The 23,979-nt window shown below is 36.5% G+C and overlaps 2 protein-coding genes and 2 long non-coding RNA genes across 12 annotated transcripts in view; 2 read left to right on the forward strand and 2 right to left on the reverse strand.

The window, feature by feature from the left end:
- Window positions 1–757: 757 nt before the first annotated feature.
- LOC148726041 (maternal protein exuperantia-like) lies at window positions 758–3,225 on the reverse strand. Its single transcript, XM_088726563.1, has 3 exons — window positions 3,087–3,225; window positions 2,497–2,835; window positions 758–1,957 (listed from the first exon to the last, which is right to left on the reverse strand). The coding sequence occupies exons 2-3, from the start codon at window positions 2,759–2,761 to the stop codon at window positions 1,161–1,163; spliced, it is 1,062 nt and encodes a 353-aa protein (XP_088582689.1). The 5' UTR covers window positions 2,762–2,835; window positions 3,087–3,225; the 3' UTR covers window positions 758–1,160.
- LOC148726042 (uncharacterized) lies at window positions 1,706–4,404 on the forward strand. Its single transcript, XR_015989224.1, has 2 exons — window positions 1,706–1,842; window positions 3,019–4,404. It is a non-coding gene; the product is annotated as an uncharacterized LOC148726042 (long non-coding RNA).
- A 3,513-nt stretch (window positions 4,405–7,917) lies between these two features.
- LOC148726043 (uncharacterized) overlaps window positions 7,918–23,979 on the reverse strand; it is a 23,002-nt gene continuing 6,940 nt past the window's right edge. For 2 of the 9 annotated variants that reach the window (XM_088726573.1, XM_088726564.1), the window contains 12 exons: window positions 23,645–23,699; window positions 23,143–23,271; window positions 22,158–22,217; window positions 11,638–11,719; window positions 11,435–11,490; window positions 11,191–11,285; window positions 10,239–10,502; window positions 9,947–10,002; window positions 9,417–9,565; window positions 9,009–9,072; window positions 8,327–8,430; window positions 7,918–7,989 (listed from right to left, as the gene is read on the reverse strand). In XM_088726573.1, coding sequence (XP_088582699.1) covers window positions 11,706–11,719; window positions 22,158–22,217; window positions 23,143–23,271; window positions 23,645–23,699 — 258 coding nt within the window. In that variant the 3' untranslated portion in view covers window positions 7,918–7,989; window positions 8,327–8,430; window positions 9,009–9,072; ... (4 more) ...; window positions 11,435–11,490; window positions 11,638–11,705. The other 7 variants (XM_088726566.1, XM_088726568.1, XM_088726565.1 and 4 more) reach the window with 7 other exon arrangements.
- On the forward strand, window positions 12,267–13,350 carry LOC148726044 (uncharacterized). The gene is made up of 3 exons (XR_015989228.1): window positions 12,267–12,600; window positions 12,904–12,962; window positions 13,317–13,350. It is a non-coding gene; the product is annotated as an uncharacterized LOC148726044 (long non-coding RNA).

The raw sequence follows: 23,979 nt of genomic DNA on the forward strand, positions 1-23,979 counted from the left end.
AAAAAAAATGGGGTCACCGTGCTTGTTTATGCGTCGGCAGGCTAATAAAATGGGCTATTTTTATTGGTTGTGCGTTAAAAATTCGAATCACCTTCCAACTGAATTTAGCCTTGGTTACTTGAAAGAAACAAAATTTTATTTTGAAATTGAAGGTTCCTTTATCAAAATAAGCGGTATTGCTTCAGTTTAGCTGTTTTTGATTGCTCGGTTGTGGGGATTTTGCCCTTTTTCGGACAGTTCCGTGGTTAGCATGAAGTCCTCGCCTTGGCCAAAATACACAAAGTACGGAACTATTTTCCAAAAAAAAAATGTTCTACCGTCAAACTTCTTTTATTCTTCAAATATGTTCTTTATTAGATTGTTCATAGCAAAAACCTGAAAAAAAAATCGGGTGTCACCGTGCTTGTTTCCTCACAAACTGCCGTAAAAGGTGGACATGGTTTTCAGATCGTAGTCAGGATGAAGAATTTGCACGGTGGGGACTGGGACGAGACAAAATGGTGTCCATCGTGCTCGAAGTATGCACTCGATAATAAGCTTCTTTTCGGTTGTTTTTATGTGTTTGATGTCACCAACACAGAAATTCATACTTGGAAAGGGTGAAAAAATAATAAAAAATGAGGTAAGTCAAGATTTGATGAGATTTTGAAGTTATAAGCATATAGTTGAAACAATTTCGTAGCGCTGGCGTTTTGTTAATTCCAGTGAGCTAGGGTTCGATTTGTTTTGCTTGGGCAATAAAGGTTTGACAAAAAACTTGAAGAAAAGACTGTTGATTCGTATTTATATTTATATTTATCAATTTAATGGCAACATAGTAAACAAAAGAGAGAGAAAAAGGAGAAAAAAAAATGCCATAGGGATAGTCCTTAAAGGAGTCAAGGACCCCATGCTAGACAGACAACCCAAATTCTTTGTATTCTTTGTATGTTGTCTTGTTTGGTTTCCATACACAGCAAAATGTGAATTCTTCACCCATCACTCTAACAGGAGTGATATATACAGTACAATGTAGTATACTCTGAAAAATACGAACTGCACTTTAAAATTTGCTTTTTATACTTCAGAACCACACTCCAATGTCTCACTGGTCCTCATTCTGACTACTACATTTTCCGTGCAAAAATTATTTCAAAACATTAATTGCACAAATCACAATCTTAATTTGCAGTATCTGTAAAGTACTGACATATTTGCACCAGCACCCGCTTGTTTGAGGAGACTCTGGGTTTGTTGTCAAACCTCTCCATCAGAACTTGCTTCACCCCTTCTTCCTTGCCTCTTTGGTATACCACTCTCAGGTGAGGGAGACCCAAACCTGAGCTTGCACACTTAATGGCCATTGAGGCTGAAATGTACTTCTCTCTAACTAATGGCTGCAGGGTATTAACCAGAAGTTTCTTTTCTTTTAGGAGCTTCTGATAGGATGCCACCCATGAAACTTTGAAGCTGTGCTTTTGTAGCAGTTTGACATTTAGAAACTTGTTCACCAGCTGGTAAAGTGTTTGCACATCTGCAAGAGCATTGTGAGCTTCATAGGATTTACCCAGAAGACCTTGTACCAGGTTTTCTTGGCTTTGGGATTTCCTTTCAGGAAGCAATTCCCTGAATGCTGAAAGAGGGTCTGTAAAGCCAGAAACTGTTTTAACTAAGTCATCCATGACTCCATTTTTCTCTGCTGCTTGCACCAAGAACCTGGCATCAAAGGATTTGCAATTGTGTGCTACTAAAATGCAAGGCATTCTTGATTTGAGCCACTCAATGAAGGTCTTCAGTGCCACATCAATTGCAACAGCATCAGTTATTGGCTTCCCATCATAAAACAGTATTGCTCTTTGGAAGGTGAGTTTGTTCACAGCAGATGCTTCTGGTGATAGTACATTACGAGGCTTGATATAAATAGAGAACTCATCATTACCATCTGTTGCTGCAATTTGTAGGATTTCAGCATCATTACCTGTTTTAAGATATTGTAATCCAATTAATACTTTACAAAGATATTACAAAGAAAAATGTAATAAAAAGGCTTAGTGCATCTATGCAGGGTATATCTAAAATAAAAATAGGAGTGATTTCTGAACACCTGTCCTGCTAATTTGCATCTGACCTATTTTCTTTGAGAACAAGGCATGATAAAACAAAGGAATCTATGGGATGCAAATTAGCAGGACGAGTATTCAGCAATCTAGCAAAATAGCAAAACAATTCCATGATTAAATATAATTATTCTCTAATGTGCAATTCCAAAACACCCTGCTGGGACAAACATGGTTATATTCCAAGGCTGTGCTCTAACAGCGCCCAGTGGCCCCTGGCGCCTTACTTTTCCACTTGGGTGACTCGGAAATTTTAGTTTTTTTTTTATACAAAGCATATGCTGGGCACCCTAGATTTCACAGTTTCAGAGCACTGGGCTCCATTCAATTTTCCTTAGAGCACAGCCTTGTATTCACTTTGTTACTTTTTTGCCAAACTTCACCCTGCAAAGCTAATTACCCCTTCCAGATGTTTCCAAATCAAATATGATTTGATGATAGTCTTTGGTTAACGATACTTTCTCAATCTTTGAGGCTGCAGGTGGTGCTGAAATTTCCTGAGCAGCATCATGTCCATCAAAGCCCATTCCAGAACTATACTGTTGTCCTTCTCTGTTCTCAAGCTGTTTTGTCTTTTTCAACTGCTTCGCTTTCTTCTCAATTCTTTTCTTCTTGTACTCTCTTGTTTTCTGTTTCTGTTTCAAAATTAGTATTTTCTTGTCCATTTTCTTTGCAAACTTTAAAGAATTGCCTGGCTCGACCCAAGGGGAGCTAGCTTCTTAGCATTTGAAGCATAAACCTAAATTGAAGAAACAAATGGTTTTTATTCACTACAATTTGGTATCTCTTAAAGCTTGTGAAACGGAAAAAGAGGTTGATAGTCCTCTAACACTTATAGCGTTATCCCTTGCAGTTATTAATTTAATTTAGAATACAATCATAAGCACTAACACTATTTTCTAAGAGTTGTGTTCCTCTACAGGTAAAATGGTTGGCATTGGGAATTTGTGAGGAGCGAGCTGTGCCAGCATACATGTACACTGTACTTACTACTATGATCTTTTCCAGTGACTGCCTCAACCTTTTGTCCATCAGATCCTTGCCATGGGGAAGGCCTCTGTGTTTGTAGGACGCAGGACTTTTTAAGTAGCCACACCAGTCGCCACAAGAAGAATGGTCACCATGAGCATGGGGCACAATAGAAATGTTTTCCTCACCTTAAGAAAGTATCAACAGTGGTGCAAAGACTAAAATATAAAGTAAGAAAATTTGGCTAAATTACTTACACTTTCAAATGATCCACAACAAATTAAGTAAAGTTTCTCATTCTTTAAAGTCCGTACAAGCACTGGAAGTGTCTGCTTACTATTGTTTCCCAGTCCTAACTGACCATACAGTCCTAAGTAAAACAAACACCACAAGATACATACCTAAATGTCTTTACAAAATCAGAGACAACTAACCTAAACATCATTAAGGGATTAACATGAGCCAGGTAGTTCTGGAGAGCACAATGTATGTAGAGACAAAAAGTGTCCAACTACATGGATTTGTATTTTATATTCAGCCTAAACCATAAATTAAATCTGAGATCCAATAATACTAGCTTATCACTGGGAGAGTATCGAATTATAACACTGCTTAAAATTCAACACAGGGTTTTGCCCGATTGCCCTTCCCCTGTTAATCTCCAAAGTTCAAATTTCTAAAAAATGCCTTGCAGCCTGTACGTTTCCAAAATGACCACAATACAAACCAATTTGAAACAACATTACAAATTAAAGGAAATTTCTGTGAACTGCTTGACTGTATTTTCATACCTCCTCCAAATGTGAGGATTTGTCCTTGAAAAAAGAAATGATTTAAACAGGGTTGGAAAACATTGCCTCTTCTATTTCCAGTAATAAATAGGTGAGGCCACTGTTCATATATTAAAATTCTAACATGACTCTCAGGCTAGGATGAATCAACCAAAAGCAATTAATCATTCATTGTCCAACCTCTATGTGATATCTTTTGTTTCTTTTCCCCCCTAGCCTCTGAACCAAGTTTGAATTTTTAATGTAACAAAAATGGCTTATTCAAGTGTATGGCTCTTCCTTGATGTGGGCCTTAACAAGTTCTTTCATAGCAACAGTCTTTTGTCTCATAACCCAGCTTAGTAAAACTTAGGTCAAAATATAATATTTGGTCAGGGCACAAAACCCACTAGGTGGGAAACATGGTAAACCATGGCCATCAGTTTGTGTGCTGAAGAATATTACTAGCACTCTGTGTTTCATTTTGTTCAAAAAGAAGTGATACTTATGAAGTTTTTCCTCTTTAAATTAAGTTTTTCCACTTTAAATTAATAAGCCTCCCTCTAAGCCACCCCCCCCCCCCCAAAGTCCGTGGAATAAATAAGCTCCCCCCTCCCCCGGGAAGGCTTATTATAGGATTTATGGTATTCAGGTGCAGATTGAATTGACTTTGTAACAAACCAAAGCCAACCTAAGCTGTAAGTACTGCACTGTGTGAATACCCAGCAGCTAGTTTGGTCACTTGATACTGATCAAGTGCTTGCACATGTGTTGGGAGGAGTGCATCTTTAATGCTACCCACTCCTAACTGTCCATGGACTCCCCATCCCCACGACCACACCCGGTGATCTGCTCACAGAGCCATGGAGTGATAATGTCCACACATAACTGCTATACATTTGTTGTCCGATAGCTCGGTAATGTAGACAGGCCTTGTCTGTTGCTTTGTGTCTCCTTGGCCAAACTTTCCTCAAAATAACACAACATTGAGATAGAATAAATATATGAAGTTCATATATTTTGAACTGCAGTATTAGATACGTATGATGCACGATCCTTGCAGTAGATAGCGCTATTTATGCAATAGCGAAAATCAGACCTGAAAAAAATCAGGCCTGTACAGGACTCGAACCACTGATCTCTGCAATACTAGTGCAGCGCTCTACCAATTGAGCTAACAAGCCAACTGGGAGCAGGCCGATAAGTTGGTTCGTAATAAACCCGTGAAAGTGATAAATGAGATAGAATAAATATATGAAGTTCATATATTTTGAACTGCGGTATTAGATACGTCTGATGCACGATCCTCGCAGTAGATAGCGCTATTTATGCAATAGCGAAAATCAGACCTGAAAAAAATGTGCGCTATTGCATAAATAACGCTATCTACTGCCAGGATCGTGCATCATATGTATCTAACACCGCAGTTCAAAATATATGAACTTCATATATTTATTCTATCTCATTTATCACTTTCACGGGTTTATTACCAGCCAACTTATTGGCTTGCTCCCAGTTGGCTTGTTAGCTGAATTGGTAGAGCGCTGCACTAGTATCGCAGAGGTCAGTGGTTCTAGTCCCGTACAGGCCTGATTTTTTTCAGGTCTGATTTTCGCTATTGCATAAATACCGCTATCTACTGCGAGGATCGTACATCATACGTAACACAACATTGTTAAAAAAAATTATCATGTGAATCAGGAAATTATTTCTAAATGCATTATCTGATTCAAAGATGTTGTGATCAAAGTTGAAAACGACTACCTTAGAAATGGCATTCAGGTAGGGCTCTGCCTTTTTATCCTTCAAGTCCCTATAATATCCATATAAATTATCACTCAGTTAACAGGTAGTGAGATACTTAAACTTATGTAGAGATTGCTATCTTAATCTAACGTAAAATTCTTGTAACTAATTTACAAGGAAATGTGTAGCAGTTAGAGGGGAGAATTGACAGTCAGACTTTGGGGTTAAGTTGAAGGGTTAAAATCAAAACGAACATCTTGCAAGGATGCTGATAATATTTGCATTGATAAAGTTGTATTTCTTACCTGTCCATACTTTGATGATGCCCAAGAATACACCTATGTGAGGGAAAATAATCAAATTAATCACTGACGCATACTTCTTGCCAGCTGCCCTCACATCAATGAATCAAACTGTATCACATTGTACTCAGAATAGAGATTATGGTTAATGGTTCCTGCTTAAAATGAAAGCAGTTCTTCATTTTTTTTTCTTACTCATTGTAAATAATTCTTAAGTTTGATAACATTAATATTTAAATTGTTGTAGATATATTTAAATTTGTAAGTCCACATCAGCTTTTTAGCTGCCTTCTTGTACTGACCTACATGAAAAATAAAGTATGTATGTATGTATGTATATAACTCTGCTAGGAATGTTCAGCCCCACTGCATACTACTCACTTTGAAATTTCAACTCTCTTGCTGAGGTGAATAAGCTAAACCTCTTATCTTGATCTTCTTGAGAGCTAGCAACATGTTAATTAACCTATTGACATCCAGTGCGCCCATATGCGCCCATGGGGACCCACACCCTTTCTACGCCTTGTGACATCATCACTTTTAACCCTGGAGCATGAATTTGAGCACCTACTTGAACAGGTTGAAAATATCTTACAGACAATACTTGAACTTGTCAGGTTTCAAAGATTAATTGTTTGTTTATACTCCACAAGATCTAATTAATCAGTGCAATAAAGGCAGAACTGGTAAATTCTAGAGCATAGAAAAATGCACTGTGTGAGGTGACCTGGTTTGGCCAGCAAATACCAACCAGACAAAGAAGCTACATTCCTGATCAACCTGTGCCACAGCCTAACAATCTTAGTTCCATTTGATATATTAAAAAAATCCTACATAATGTACCATCCCATTATTAATTGGAAATCATAAGTTTAATCTATCTTGTTCTCTATAAAAAGTGGGAGTCCAATCCTGTGATCACCTATATCTGAATTTACAACTACGTAACAGTAACCTTAGAAAGATGTTACATTTCATCTTAAGTCACAAGTGTGGGGGAAAGAAAAATTTTTAAGTCCCCATGACAAATCCAACCTCAGACCTTGGGACTCGGTGCTCCGATGCTTTAGCACGGAGCCACAGAGACTCTATGGTGATCAGCAAGGCCCATTACAAAGTTCATATAGTTCATTAGTTTTTTTATCGGATTTATATTTTTTTTCTTTTTAGTTTTCGGGTTGCGCCTCACATGGGATTTTGTTTCTGTTTCGGCAATCTTATTTGGTCCTTTTTTTAAATTTCTTTTACTTCTGTATATTCATAACTTATGAGACCAATAAAGTTGATAAACATATATGACATGTGTCCTGCATACTAGCTGCTATAGGATCAGCAATATTTTTCAATAATGACACTACAAGCACATAGGCAGTGATGAGTTAACATTTGGCAGACTTTCTTTGTCTAAAATATAACACTCAATTCTTCAGAGATGTTTTTGGCAACACATTGTACCGTATTTATGTATGATCCTCGCAGTAAAGAGCACTATTTTAATAAGCAATAGTGAAAATTACACCTGAAAAAATTCAGGCCTGCATGGGATTTGAACCACTGACCTCTGCGATACTAGTGCAGCACTGTACCAATTGAGCTAACAAGCCAACTGGGAACAGGTCACCAAACTAATTCACCATAAACCCGTAAGATGATAAATCAAACTCAATGAATATATGAAACTCATATATTTGAACCGCGGTTGTAGAAACGTATTTATGTACGATCCTCGCAGTAAAGAGCACTATTTAAGCAATAGTGAAATTCCTACCTGAAAAAATTGAGGCCTGTACATTGTACCTTCCTTTTTGTGATCTTCCCCATGTGTAAACATCTCCCGATGAACTAACAACAGCCGTGTGTTGTTGGCCATAGGACAAATGACAGGCTTGAACAGGAACTCCATTGTACTTTCCTATTATGAACAGAACCAGTGATAATGATATCATTACATGGTCTGAATGGAAGATCATCTAAAGTACCATAGAATGTACTTCACTATCAACCACAATTTGAGAGCTTTTATTAATACTTGAAATTACCCTCTTCCTTCCCAGATCATTTTCAGAAGCTTGGTCTCCTCCAGTAATGCACTTAAATGCTGCAACTCTGGACACAGACAACAGAGAAAAGTATCAATTACAATATCCTTTTAATTAGTTATTAAATCTTTTACAGGCATAATTATTCTTATTAACCCTAATTTCAAAGACATCTGCAACATCTTATTTGAAGAGACTGGGCTTGGTTAGATGGCTCCTAACTAATCCAGGATAATTTTTTTGAAAAAATGCCATCTCTCTCAAGGAACTGGAGATGCAAGCTGAAACATGGAAGTAAATTAACCATTTCTGCCGGCAGCTTTCTACTTTTGACATCCCCCAGCCCTCAATATATAAAATTATAAAAAATTTAATAAAGAAGATAAATAACATGGGACACACACCTTGCATCAGCATCCAACTTATCATCTCTGAGATAATTTAAAACCAAAAGACAACATAAAAACAGCTCAATCAGATCATGCAGGGAAGGTTGCTTATGATCCTCCTATATCACCGAAAGTGAACAATTAAAAAATAATAAATAATAAATAATAAATTAGCAATGGACATTCTACTGGGTGGCTCTTCTTGTCCACTGTTCCAATCGAATTGGAATTTGGAATGTTGGTTTTTGCGGAGGGAGGTAAACAGGAGGACCCAGAGGAAACCCCCAGAGCAAGGACGAGAACCAACAGCAAACTCAACCCATATGTGACGCCAAGTCCGGGAATCAAACCCAGGCCACAGTGGTGGGGGGCAAGTGCTCTCACCACTGTGCCATCCCTGCTCCCCTAGGAACAATTCAACATTTATTTTAAAAAGTTTGCAGGAAGTAAGATAAATGGATCTTTTGAATCTTCCTTATCTTGTTCCAGTTTAGTTTATAGTGTTCATAACAACAGTTTATCGTGCCCCCCTGCCAACTCTCATTCACTTCCACTAAAACTTCCATTATAATCACTGAAAAAAAGTTTCATCCTTTGGACATTTCAATGATTCTCTGTTGGATGTGTGTGGATAAGTTAATTACAATAAATGAAATAATATATTGTCGAAGAAAAAAAAAACATAACTCATGCAGACCTGTCTGAAACTGGCAGTACTTTCAAGAGAAATCACTGAGCTGATTGAGCTTCCAGATACAGTCCTAAAATTAAATGAAAGTGAAACATCCTTATGAATGTAAACCCTTATCAAATTACCACAATAACCACCATCACCATCACAATCTTAAACCATTCATACCTGTATTTCACAACTGCTAACATATGATAGTAGTATGCATTACAACTGATTCATGGTATATATAGTGTAAATCATAATCTGTTCAGTAGTCATATTTATCATTAATCCTATCTGAAAGTTCCTTGAAAACACCTTCAAAGCTTTTTATTTATTGGCTTTAGTTGTTATTCCCTCTTGACACTGACAGTTAATACAGTTTAAATTTCTGATTAAGCTTGGTCGTTACAAATAATGACAAATTCTTACCTCTGCCTTGGAGGTCTCACTTAACTTGCCAAGGATCTAAATGAAGGACGAGATGGGTCCAGAACTCGAGCAATGTGTACCAAGCTTTCTTCATTCAATGAAGTCAGATGACAAAGAGGGAACTTCAAATGACTTAAAATAATTTCAGGCTGCAAATCAAAGGAAGGCACAAAAAATTGGTTTAACTCCCATAAGTGATGAGACAGGACTTAATTCTCCTTACAACATCAATATTATATCAAGCAGATGAGTAACGAGAATAACGAAACATATCAATGAGGGGATTATTAGTTGATCTAATACCAAATTCTTTAAAGTTACACTATAGGAAAAGAATAGCAAACAGTATGGAGAATTTATTTACTAATACATTCTTGGGAGGGAAAGGGTTACTGAAGAACCAATAAAAATGCAAGCATTCAGTTGAAACTTTCCTCTTATCTTCAAGACATAGCTGAACCTCAAAACAAAAAGTACATGGAGCAAATTTAGGCAGATTATACCTATGAAATAATTTTCACTCACAGTACCTAAGACAACAGAAATGATTCTGCATCCTTAGGATCCATACACTGTATAAAAGCACCTGTTATCCGCATACAAGGTAAGTATGAATTAAAAATCATTACAAAATAAAAACGAACCCACTTCAACTGCCACCTTGTTTTCTTTATTTCTTATTTGCTGAGCTGGCATCTGCTACTTTAAGGATGAACCTTGTACATATTACATTGTCAGTGATGATGGTATGAAAAATAAGAGTCAAACGCTTTTACAATTATAAAATAAACAAATCTTTATCAAAAAATTCATGCATCTTACCAAAAAAATTTGACCTCTTTCAATTCTAAAAAGAGAATTCTGAACAGGTCAACTCAACAGAACACTGTGCAAAATCATCTCGTGAATGCCCCTTCATTGAACTATTCAATAAAGTGCTGCAATCATGTCTTTCTCGCCATTCGCACCTCTGCTGATAATATCAGTGAAACCTCTAGATGCCAACTTGCCCTGAAGTTCACAAGAAAGATGAAACTTTCCCTTCTGTGCAAGCATGTCCAGAGTTTCAGCCATGAGACCTCTTGCCTGTGAAGGAAATTCAACTGATTGAGATTCAATTCATGCAGCCTTTCCACTAAGATTATCTTGTATTCTGCAACATCACGCAATACAGCCAAAACCACTAGTAAACTGTAAATCATCAAAACTCAGGGTTACTGAGTTACTTTCCACGATCTCATTCAGAAGGCTTCACAAGTCTCAAGTGTCTCCATAGGCTTTGAAGTAAGTGAAATGTTCTCCAGAAGTAGCTGCACTTTTGCAGGCTTCTGGTGTTTGAAGCACAGTCTATTTTAATCCAACAAAGCAGTGAAACACCATAGTCTTGTTCAAAAATAAATGTTTACCTTTGCCTGCACCTAGTGTTTTTTATAGCTGGTCTTTAAAAAAAAAAACCTCCAGAGAATGCTACAAGTTAGTATCTGCCCAGTCAGATCCTGCACATAAAAACCATTTGCAAGTGTGCAGTCCAGATTAGCTCACCAAAAAAAAAAAACCTCCAGAGAATGCTACAATTTAGTATCTGCCCAGTCAGATACTGCACATAAAAACCATTTGCAAGTGTGCAGTCCAGATTAGCTCACCAAAAAAAAAAAACCTCCAGAGAATGCTACAATTTAGTATCTGCCCAGTCAGATACTGCACATAAAAACCATTTGCAAGTGTGCAGTCCAGATTAGCTCACCAATCCCCTTCCCCTTCCTGCCTCACTAACCTTGGCTACATCAAACATGAAGTTCTTGAGACCACATGCTGACAGCTGATCTAAGGCCGTGAGCTCATCATAGTCTAATTTCATTCAGGAATTGGCTGATGGAGACATAAAGATGTCAAAAAATAAAGTACAGTGATCAATGGATGAACTTGTGCTGTTTAATTAACTTATAACTTACAGACATTAATTATAATAAGGAAAGTATTAAAAAAAACCCAATTCATTTCATTACTGAGGCCCATACCTGAATGCTTCAGAGAGTGTATGTTGCTGAACTGTATTTCCACTATTATACAAAACCTGAAAATAAAATTAAAGTGATGTTACATTTTGAAGTCTGTTGTTTCAGTAAAAATAAATGAGGCTAACCAGAGGTAATTAACACTAATAACATAGGGTAAAACACCTTAATAAGGATTTTCTAAAAATGTATTGCTTGACAAGAACCTGTTGTATACAGCAGAAGAGCGCAAGATTGGATAGCCATTTTATTCTCTGCAATGTGATCATTGTGCTTACTGCAGAGTGCCTTGAAAAAGCAAAGAGAAGGTATGTTTACATTTTGTATTAATTCTGATATTTCATCAAACATTTTACATCTAACATTTTTATGAGTGTCACCTTGAATGGAAAAGAAAAGAAACCTCTTTTTGTAAAAAACACAAACTCACTTCTACCCTTCAAGTGTTACCTTATTATAGGAAATTAATGCTGCATGGATTTAAAGCAATTTAAGCATTGAATTTCTTTCCAGTTCTCATAATAAACAAGTCATCCTTGATTATTTAAGCTAAAACCTTTTACCATGTACTAAATACTTAAGCGACCAAGGTTGTTAGGTCAAGATAGCTGGATAATTTTGCCTTTTTCTTTTCTGCATTTTTATGGATCTCTCCTCCTGTGCTACAAGCAATTAATAGGCTATCTTTCCTAGCTCTCAAAATAAACAAGTCATTTTTTATTCTTATTTTAGCCACCAAATCCTTTTACAACTGATGAAAAATTTTTTAATTAGCATGCTTGCTTGGTGAAGATAGCTAACTATTTGCCTGTTTTTTGTTTTTTTTTTTTGTCTTTTTATGCATCTAAGCTTTGTCTTGGTCAATAAAAACACACACCAAAAAAACTATCGATTAAGTTAAAGTAGCAATGAAGGAAAAACATCCTATAAAAAGCAAGTTGTTATGACGACCAGCTGTCAGATGGATTAGATAGCTTCATACAAACCACAGTGACAATGATGAATAAAGCACCCAGAGCATTAGTTGTTACTATGTACAGTCTCATTTGTTATCAAGAGCAAGATAATTTTAAAAAAGCTGAAATATTTCTTTAGATCTTTCTTGTTATTTTTCTCTTCAGTTTCACCGACAAGTTCAATTCTTATTGATGTAGCACAGTTGAATTCAGGTGAGATCAGATGTTGTTATTTTCATGAATGATAAGGGTTGTAGTGAGAATATGTAAACATAGTTGTCATGTTACCCTATCTTTGTTGAGTTATTTTTGACAAATATTTTATAAAAGCAATAGAGGACTTTATCAACTTTACAAAACCTTATCTGAACACTTAGGGATTACAAGAATTCTTCATAATTATATGCAAATCTGTAACTGTGTCTCTCAACTCCCCACTGAGTGTTCACTGTTCACGGTGATCATTCCAGACGTCAAAAGGTTAGCCTATTTCTAACGATTTTGAAATTCTGTCAGGTGTGTATCCAGCACTACCTCCAGTCACTGAGGTGGATTTTAGCCTGCTGCTTGATCAGGTCAGTGACTAACTGATAAAAACTATTGTGCTGTGTATTGAAAAAAATCATAAAGAGATCCTTGGAATCATTGGGGCTGCACCTCTTTAGCATTGAAAGCACAATGTCTCTCTACCTGTAGAAGATCAGCGGAGCTATTAGTTATAGCTTTAGAGATTAAGAGACCTTGGATGTTGCAACACAAATTTACAAGTCAACATACAATCTGCATCTTTATGATTTTCTTCAATACTACGAGGATCGTGCATCATACTGCATGTAGTTTATGTTTCTGTTTATCAAGTGTACCTTGATTTTGTTTCAGTGAGTCCCTTTTTCCCTCTCAGCTATAGAATTCTTTATTTTGTAACACAGGCTGAATGGGAGCTGACATTACACTATATTGTCGTTTTTTCATCTGTGATAAAGGATTCTGTCACTGGACTGACAATGTTTATTAAAATCAATTAAAGTCCAATTTCAATTTCTAATCTATTAGGTCTTGACAGTATGTATTAGGTTTTTTAGATTCTTAATCTTAGAGGCACCTATGTATTTTGAACAAGCTCTACGAGCTCCTTGACGCTACGTGGGTAAATAAAGTATTGATTGATTGATTGAGTCACAAAATGTCACTATTCAGTCAAATAAGGTCAGTACATTGTGTGTTTCAGTAAATGAGGTGTTCATACTGTACTTGTTAATTTTGAAATCTTTAGTCTAGAATAAAACGTTTAGTACATGCAATAAAAGGAGGTCTACAGTGTAATACCCACATTTATTTATATCACTATCTGTTGAAAATCTAAGCCATAGGAAGGCCATGATTGCAGTTTCTGTGGAACAACCGATGATTATTGGAGAAGCTGTTTTTTAAAGGTCTTTTTTTAATACGTCTTTTCAGAAACATGAATACGTTGTTTGGTGGGTAGCAAGAAGATTGTACCTCTTTATTTCCTACTTTAATCACCTTGCCAGGACTGATTAAAACAACATGTTTAGACATCCTCAACTTATAAAAATAGGTATCTCTTTTATACGCTGAGTACTTGAACCAACAGGGGTTATTCCTTAAGACTGGTTGCCAAGATAACTGTTTTATTTTTGCTGCTTTGCTCTTCAATCTTTTTCAGATCTGCTGTTCCCTTTTGAATTTAAGCCACAAGTTCATTTCATATTACTGCCGAGTGCATGTTTTTGGAGTAAGTAATTTTGAGCTAAAAAGGGCTATTCCACATGAGACATCAAAATTTGACAGATTTTTAAATTCAAAATATGAGAGCCAAACTTACTTTTCATGAAAGCTTATACATAGTTCTATAAGAATCCAAATCTAGATTGGCAGTAGTGGCCACGTGCAGGGTGTGTGACGCAATTGTTTTTGAGGGTTTTTATTAACAGAATAAGCCATTTTACATACCAATATCTAAATGGCTCTATCTCAAAGAAATTGATTGCTATAAATCAGTTTTTGAGATCTTAACTACTCACTAGGATGGGCCTTTCAACGCCAAAAGAAAAAAATTCTCAATCATTTAATGCCTCAGACAAACAAAGACATAAGTGTTGCAGACGTGTATAGTGGCCGAGAACTGCCATTAAACATATTCAAATTTATAGGAATTATTTTTGTTATTTTTTTTTAAATTTCGATTTATTTCTTATTTTTCTTTTTAAAATAAAAGCAAGTGAAAGTAAATGAAATGTAAAATAGAAATAAAATGAAACCAAAGATAAATGAAATCAAATCAAAATTAAATACTACCTGGCCAAGCGCTGCCACTAGTTTCATTTTTTTTTACTGATTGTTGGAATAAGCTACCATCATCTGTCGTAGATCATGAATATGTAAATAGCTTAAAAAAAGCATTGAAAAAAGTCTATTTTAAATGATTTATAATACCTATAGAGCATAATTTTAAAATTCTTACGCAGGCATGTATTGTTAACCCTGCCATATCAATTACATTTCATTGACTCATTGACTAAGAATAGCGTCTACTGTGTTATACCTCATTTTTCAAAGCTTCCCGACAAATGTAAATGATGTGGACGGGTATTCTGAAGTTGTTCCGATTCCTCGTTGGAAACAGCCATAGATCTTCAAAATTCATGCGACCTGAACAAAGCAACCGCGTCCGCGCTCTTGAAATTTGCTCGGTTTAAACGCAGGAACTAACTGGATCGATCGAAGTTTGACTCGTGCACAAACAATGTTATAATATGAGTCAGCAGTTGACTTACCCAGTATTCCTGCAAAGGGAGATGAACTGCAACCAGAAGTGCGGTCCGATGCGTTGGTCCTCGAAGGCGGCAAAGTGAACAGAGAGGCATTTGGTCTGCGCATGCGCGAGTGGCATTAGCTTAACGCCATTTGTTGAGTTTGCTACGCGTTTCTGCGAGGTTTCAACTGGACAATCGACACCTTTTTGTAATATTTTTTGAAGATGAATGAAGGAGTATGACAAGTTCACCAACATTTCTAACTATGTGGATATTCATGGTGTTTAATGGCTCTTCGGTTGAGGATATTTTAATGATGAAAGTGCGAACAAAACGCGAAAAAATCCCCAAAACTTGAAGTTTGAGATGGCTTACTTTGGTTTGCGAAACGAAACGAAACGAAAAGGAAAATCTATAGTTTGCGAAATGAAAAATCTGTAGTTTGCGAAATGAAAAGTCTGTAGTTTGCGAAATGTAAAATCTGTAGTTTGCGAAATGGAAAATCTGTAGTTTGCGAAATGAAATTTCCCTGTCAAAATTAAATTCTGGCGGAAGACTATCCTGGCGATCACCTTTGCATACATTTGCTAGGTAGGAGACCCTTGCGTTACATTTTCTAACAGGTCAGGGGAGTCTAACTTTTGGTTGAGCCATCATGGGTCGAGGGTCTTATGTCGAAGTCGAGGGTATTTAGTCGAGCGTCCCTTTTTTGTTTTTCTTTTTCGCAGCCTAGGCGAGGAATTTCATTTCGCAAACTACAGATTTTCCATTTCACAAACTACAGACTTTCCATTTCGCATACTACAGATTTTTCATTTCGCAAACTACAGTTATTCCATTTCGTTTCGCAAACTACAGTAAGCCCTGCATATTTTTCAGTTACTTTTTAGTGAGGATAATTTTGCAAAGTACATCACAGCCTTGTACTATTTCAATAAATCAATGTAATTCAAAAAATGTTATACATTCAAGAAAAACAGTTACTATCAGTAGTGCATATACATTTGCGAATATGCATGTAACATTCTTTTGTCCATTTGCGGTTTGATACTAATTTATAAATTCACAGCCGTAGCGTATTACTAGCTGTAATTACAATAAAGCTGTAATTCCAAACATCAAACTATCTGCCTGGACTCTACAGAATCAACACTGAGAACCCTCAAACTTTTTAAGATATTGAACGTGCCTGGATAGCCCAAGTAGATTACCGTATTTGTTCGCCTATAAGCCGAGCGATTTTTCCAACAAATCAAACTGAGAACAGGTAAATTCTCGCCAAGGAAGGGGGTTCGGCTTATAGCCGTGTATTTTCACCAAAAAATATTTAAGGGTGCTTAACAAGATTCGAAATTCAATGTTTATTCGACTGTAAGCCGAGCGATTATCAACAAACACAAATTTCCGAGATCACGAAAGGTAGGTACATGTAAATCATTGTTGGTTCTGCTCGACGGAAGCTCGAATCGCATAGGAGTTTCATCCATATTGAACAGCCTGGAGAGCGAATGGCCATACCGCTGCCAAAGTGCGATCACGAACTGATGGAACTGGATGATCTTTTCTTCCAGATCTTGTGGGAGTCGCTGGGCCAGGGTTGTCCTAGTGCGAAGGCTGATGGAATGGCGCTTTTTCCATCTCTGGTAGCAACCCAGTGAGGCTTTCAAGTCTGGATCACTGCTCAACTCCTTTGCCTTTAGCCGTAGAATTAATCCGCTTACAGCAATTCCTGTATAAGATAACAGAGATCAATTGTTTGACTTGTTTTGACGACATGAAAAACTGGCCAATCAGAAGCGGTCATTCCCACGGTTTGTGCAAACATTGCAGCACGATCTGACAGATATCAGTTGATCGAAGCTTTTCATTGTTTTAAAGAAGCGAAAGACCTACTTTGACTCCCCTGCTCTGAAAACCAGTCCAGTAGTGTTTGATCCAATTCAGGATACTTTGGCGAAAGGCAGCCCATCGTCTTTCGCTTTGCTGACATTTTAAGCTCACCATAAAACAGGTTCGCTTAATCTTTTCGCCAGCGACGCACCATCGATTCACTGATTCCGTAATCTCTAGCGATGTCGGAGTTGTTCTCGACGGCCTCTGCTTCAGCAACGACTTTTAGTTTGAACGCTAAGTTGTATGAAGAACGACGAACTTTCGGCATGATGATCGATTACGATAACTTTGAAAGAGAGCGATTGTTTGAGACAGGATTCTGAACTCAGGTGAATGTTTTGTTATGTCACGCATGGTTCTATTTATTTACACATTAAATTCAACTTATCTGTGATTTGTTGTTACTTTCAATTAAACGACCAATAACAACTGAGTAAATAACCTACTTTTTGGTTACATGTTTCCCGAGGGGGAAGCTCCTTTTGTTTTCGATTTATGTTAATTCATCTCAGTTAACGACACGCGTGGAGTACTTTGCAATTATTAGGTCTCGGCTTATAGCCGAATGTTTTTTGTTTATTTTTTATTTCAATGCAAAGCTGCTGACATGAAGAAGTTTAGGGTCTCGGCTTATAGCCGAGATCGGCTTATGGGCGAATAAATACGGTAGATACCGATAAGTGACCCTTCTGTCTAAAATGGTTCAAGAAGCTAGGACAACGTTCTTTTTGACCTGCGGGTAGTCCCTTTCTACCCAAGTGGCCTAATGACCCAGTTTCTGTAGTTGAACAAACAAAATCGAGTCCCAGACGATAGTTTTCCAAAGATTTAAAAATCGGTGTTAAACAATCTCCTAACGCAGGGTATACAGGTTATCACTTTCAATCATTTTCCAATTATTTGAAAATGGAGTACTTAAAACAGGCCCTTTTTGCACATTTTATTCCACATTATCCAAGAAGTTACAAACTGGACCTGTCAACCCATCGTGCTGCTTAACCGACTAGCGACAAAGGGTGAAAAATACTACCGACTAAGTGACTGAATATTAACCGACAAGTGGACCCTCCTCCCCCCCATTCAGACTCTCTGTTGAGATAAGCGCTGAAAACTAGCAAAGTCATAATTTTGTCATATCTGAAAATTCGGGGTTATCAAGCAATGTCAATTATGTGGGGTGTATCGCTAGTGACCAGAAACGCGAGAGATAAACCCTGTTCTCTGTTGTTATTTCAAATCTATACAAACTGAAAGTAACAGAAGTCTCCACGTGAAAATTAAGCATTGCAAACTCATTACCCGGTGTGATAGGGCGAGGTGCCGCGAAATCGACCCCGTTTTATGTTGTTATTTTGTAAATATCTGAAAATTGGGGTCATTAACCAGTGTATTAGTGCAGGGTGTATGTGTAATCACTAGCAACTCCCGAAATCGACCCCGTTTTTTGTTGTTATTTTCTAGATATCTGAAAATTGAGGTCATTAACCGGTGTTTTAGTGCGAGGTGTATGGGTAATCATCGGAAACTCCCGAATCGACCCTGTTTTCTGTTGTTATTTTCTACCGAAATATCTGAAAATTGGGCCTGGAGCATTAAAGCAGAGTGTATAGGTTATCACACAGGAAACTCGCAAAATCGACCCCGTTTTTTGTCGCTATTTTCTAGATATCTGAAAATTGGGGTCACCAAACCAGTTTGTTAGTGCGGGGTGTATGGGTAATCACTGGCAACTCCCGAAATCGACCCCGTTTTTTGTTGTTAGTTTCTAGATATCTGAAGTTGGGGTACTTAACCGGTGTGTTAGTGCGGAGTGTATGGATAATGACTGGAAACTCCTGAAATCAACCCCGTTTTTTGTTGCTATTTTCTTGATATCTGAAAATGGAGGTCATTAACCGGTGTTTTAGTGCGAGGTGTATGAGTAATCACTGGAAACTCCCGAAATCGACCCTGTTTTATGTTGTTATTTTCAACTGAAATATCTGAAAATTCGGTCCGGAGCATTAAATCGGAGTGTATAGCTTATCACTCAGGAAACTCGCGAAATCGACCCCGTTTTTTGTTGCTATTTTCTATATATCTGAAAATTGGGTCACTAAGCCAGAGTGTTGGTGCGGGGTGTATGGGTAATCACTGGCAACTCCCAAAATCGACCCCATTTTTTGTTGCTATTTTCTACATATCTGAAAATTGGGTCACTAAGCCAGAGTGTTGGTGGGGGGTGTATGGGTAATCACTGGCAACTCCCAAAATCGACCCCATTTTTTGTTCCTAGTATCTAGATATCTGAAGTTGGGGTCCTTAACCGGTGTGTTAGTGCGGAGTGTATGGATAATGACTGGAAACTTCTGAACTCCACCCTGTTTTTCGTTATTTTCTAGATGTCTGAAAATTGGGGTCATTCACCGGTGTTTTGGTGGGGGGTATAGGTAATCACTGGAAACTTTGCGAGAACGACCCCGTTTTCAGCTATTTTCTAATTTTCGGAAAATTGGGGTCATTAACCGGCCTGTTAGTGTGGGGTGTAAAGGTAATCACTGGAACCTCGCGAAATCAACCTCATTTTTCTGTTTATATTTTCTAAATATATGAAATTTGGGAGTAGCCGGTGGCCCACTCAACCCTGTTTTATTAGTCATTTTCTTGGCTCTTCACCCACCCTATATCTAAAGTTATGTCCTGTGTTTGCAACGACGACTCAGTATCAGACTGGCGTATTTATGACATAATACATTGCAGTTATTAACTATACACGTTGGATGATGGCTGTTGCCATACGATTTCTGAGCGTGGCATCCAAAATTTCACAGCTGAATTTTAAAAGGAGGTCCCATTCAGACCTGCCAAGTGTTCCATCTTTGAAAACAAGCGACAAGCTCAAAATCGGTGCAACGTAAAATACCTCATCAAAAAAGTCATGAACAACTGTATGATTGACAGTTATCACACAATCTTTACAATCTATCCAAAAAAGAAAAAAATATTTAATGCTACTATAAATAATCTCCCTAGCAAGTGTAGTTAGCTTCGTAACTGTAAAATCAGAGTTGATTGTTCAGCTCAAACTAAGGTCAAAGCTATTAGTGTCCATCAGTGATTTGCCTTTCTCTTTTCTCCGAATGCACGACTGCTCGCACATTGAATATAATTAATTCCATACAGTACAATTCAACTTTTTTTAAAAAAGGCAGATATTAACTATCAGTAAAGAAATAATAAGAAGAAACCAAGGAAATTTTCCCTCAAAGGTGATTTGTATTAATTAACCGACAATATTTTATAGTTGTGAAATAATTTGCAACGAATCACCAAATTCAAAGCGACTTTACTATGGGTACATTTCATAAGAATAGAAACCATATAAGTTGGGTCCTGGTGAAGTACACTTAATATACTGAGATGAAACTTGTTCAGTGGAGAGCATTAAATGATGTGTTGTTTTAATCCTATACGTGACACGTCCGCAGTAACAATTTAATTTAATTTTTTAATATACTCAATTTCAATTATACAGGTCTTAACATAATATACAAATTAAAGATAAATTAATGATTATTAAAAAAAATAAAAAATTTACAAGATCTAAATAATTAGGTCAGTTTATACAGAATTCAAAGATTCCTCATAAGAATAAACTGCCTCAATGAAGGGAAAAAAATTTTTACGTACAATATAGTAGCTCAAATAGCATAATTAACATGACAATAATTATTAATTAATTATAAAAATCTATCCTTATTTCCAGTAAATTTGTTTTGATAAAATTCATTAATACTGTTCTTAAATGATGAGAAAGATTCAATCATTCTAATGTGTAGTGGAAGAGAATTCCACAGGTCTACAATATGATTAAAAAAAGAAAACTTAAAAACATCAGTTCCAAAAAGGCCTTTCCCCAGTGTAACCTCACTATTTCTGATGTTATATTTAGACGTCTTAAAATTTACACATGACAAAACATTAAAATCAATGTAACCTTTAAGGCATTTAAAGGAAAAGCAAATAACAGCAAAGGAAAAAGCAATTCCTCGAAAATGAACTATAGAGTTAACATTCAAAAGTATGCTTAAAGGGTTACATGACTTTCATTAACAAAAATACTTTCTGGCTCCAGCATAATACTGTTGGTCTTGGCATTTCAATCAAGAGTGTATTCTCTTAGGCTAATTATTATCACTTAGGTTCTAGAATCAATATTGGGTCATTCTCTTCACTTAGATTATACTATTTAACATTTTATTGTAATGTAGCTAAATTGATCGATGATTTCATTTCCATTGATTGGTCTAATGCGGCATGATCTGAATGAACAGTCGCATTTTGGTTATACCTCTATGGAATTAAATTGACCTAACTTTGATACAGCAATCTGGCCTGATTTCGAACCAGATGGAGGGTTTTTAAAGTTAATTTATCAGTGAAATGTTCAGCAAATTAATTTAATTAATTTTAATTAATCAAATTTGTGACTGCAAAAAATACCTTAAATTTACTTACGGTAAATTATTACCCTAAGACTTCCTTCAGAGCTCAACTAAGGCAGATGATGGAACTTTAGACAACTTTCACTCATGACAATTCTGCTCGCTACTTATAAATGTTTGCATATCTAAGTAAAAAATTAGTATTGAATTTTGGTTTTGAGTTGGCGTCAGTAGAAAAACAACAAATTATTCATAACATTCTAGCAAAAGCTATGTCTTCAAGGAAGTAATTACTGTAGCTGTTTTGGTCCTTAATTGAGCCCTTTTTACACAGTACACAATCCTTGTTGACTAAGTGTAACTAAAATAACAGAGCAAATGGCCCCTGGTAAACAAAATGGCTCCCCAGAATCCAAATTTGCACAACACTGAAAGTAAAGAGGGCCATGGGCAGTGCAGATAATGTTCTTTCCCAGTACTTGATCATTATTTAAAACATCACTGTAATTAATTGTTTCTTAACTAAACCAGAAAAATTCTATTTCTGAAATAACTCATACATGCATTAAACTAAAATTTACATTCCTTTAGTACATTCCATTTGTAACTCAAACCACTAGTTACATACAAAACGCAGTTGTTTAATGATAACTTCTGCAGTTTTTTAAATACTTACTGTATTTCTTGTTGAAAAGGTCTTGCACATGAGCAATAGTAAATTGCTGATGATTTGCACCTATAAAACAGAAAGTAAACAAAAGACTTAATATGTAAACAAGATATGAATGGCAGCTACATGTAAGTTTCACATGAGGATTCTATTAAATGGCCCATACACTTCTTTGTGGTTCAACTTACATACATGTACCTTAATTTTGAAAAAGTCACAACACCTACAACATTAATGTTTAAAAACTCTGGAGTACTTGAAAATAAATTATTCTTGGTATCAAAACCAGTCCCTATCAAATAGGATTTTGTACTGTAGTCCCATGAGATGCAACCCCTCACTGAAATTCCTTGTCTCAGACTCTAAGGTAGATGGCAAGATTGTTATATAGGTGACTCAATCAAGACATTATCCTGTTTGCTAAGATCACAGCAGTGTCTGCATCTTGATCTTACTTATTAACATCCTCTTTGATGCAGCTCTTGAAGACATGCTCCCTTCCTTGAAACAAAGTGCCAAATTGTGCCGTTCATTTTTCATAGTTCTTAGCTTCCATTAATGGGCACTTCATGAGGTCCACCAACACCCACAAAAAGGATGTTTTATGTTCCAGTTCTCCCATAAAATGGCAAACCTTAATCAGTGAATGAAATATCTGCAGTGCTCTGTTTGTAAGGGTAACTCATATAGGGTAATTGCTTTATTAAAATCTTAATGAAGGCGAGGGCAATCAAACACTAGAAAATATACACAATGTACACCATAAAACAAGAGAGAGGCAAGACTGGGGAGGAAAAGGGTTGATTAAGAACCTGTCATCTATTATATGGCCACAATCCACAAATAGGATATTGGCTGCAGATGCCATCTTTGGTTTAAAATGCAAAACAGTACACTCGATTCCATATTCTTAACCTCGCTCAAAGTGAATAATTATGGTGTACTTGTCACATAAAATTTCACTGTTTGAAAGCAAATATTGTCTTCTTACCAAAATATTCTCGAAATTTTATGCTCATCCCTTGATTAGTTGCAAGAAATGCTGTTCCAGCCCTAGATGCAAGGTTGTACACTTCACCACTGATATCCAGATATAATGTGGATGTCTGACAACCCAAATCTTCAAGAACCAGGATTTATACATGCAATAAAATAAGGCAATTAAAAAGGTTATATTATCTTCAGTCTTAATTATTAAGATATAGGTCTAACCCGAAAACACTTCTTTTAAATCCCCTAAGGAAATGCTCAATATGAATCATTCATAATTACCGTTAGTATTATTAATGTTTTTTGAAGATAGGCAACTTAACTCTATCAGGGTGAACATACACAGCTGTATTAATAGTACCTCTTCCAAAAGTTTCTTTCTGTGTCTATCAATTAGTTTTCTTTTCTGCTCCTCCGTGAGTTCTGATACTTTGACATTTAATTCTTTATAAACTTTTGCAGAATCCACAAACTTTTTTTTCTCCATGTCACTTCTTTCTCACCACTTTTCAGATGCTTTCTTATTCTTCTGTTGGTAGGTAAGACCTTTACATTCATCTGCAACTCAGTAAAAGAACATATATGATTCATGAAAAATATATGACCAAGTGCACTAATCACATGCAGTGATGTCAGTCAAGACCACCTTACAGCCACATAACACTTACTGATTACTAAATTAAAGATCAGTCATTTCCCAACAATGAGCTATCAACAGATTCATGATTCAAAATAACTATATATTGTATTGTGATCTGCAACAAAGCTTACGTTTGACCACTTGAAAATTGTCAAGGTATCAATGAAAGGCCTGTTTCCTTTCCAAAACTTCATGCAA

Source organism: Stylophora pistillata, chromosome 7 (assembly GCF_964205215.1).
Source record: "Stylophora pistillata chromosome 7, jaStyPist1.2, whole genome shotgun sequence".
NCBI classification, from domain to species: Eukaryota; Metazoa; Cnidaria; class Anthozoa; order Scleractinia; family Pocilloporidae; genus Stylophora; species Stylophora pistillata.

Coding starts and splice junctions, on each gene's coding strand:
- LOC148726041 (XM_088726563.1), bottom strand. CDS start 2,761: ATGGACAAGAAAATACTAATTTTGAAACAGAAACAGAAAACAAGAGAG. Junction 1,958..2,496: donor TTTGGAAACATCTGGAAGGG/GTAATTAGCTTT, acceptor ATCTTAAAACAG/GTAATGATGCTGAAATCCTA.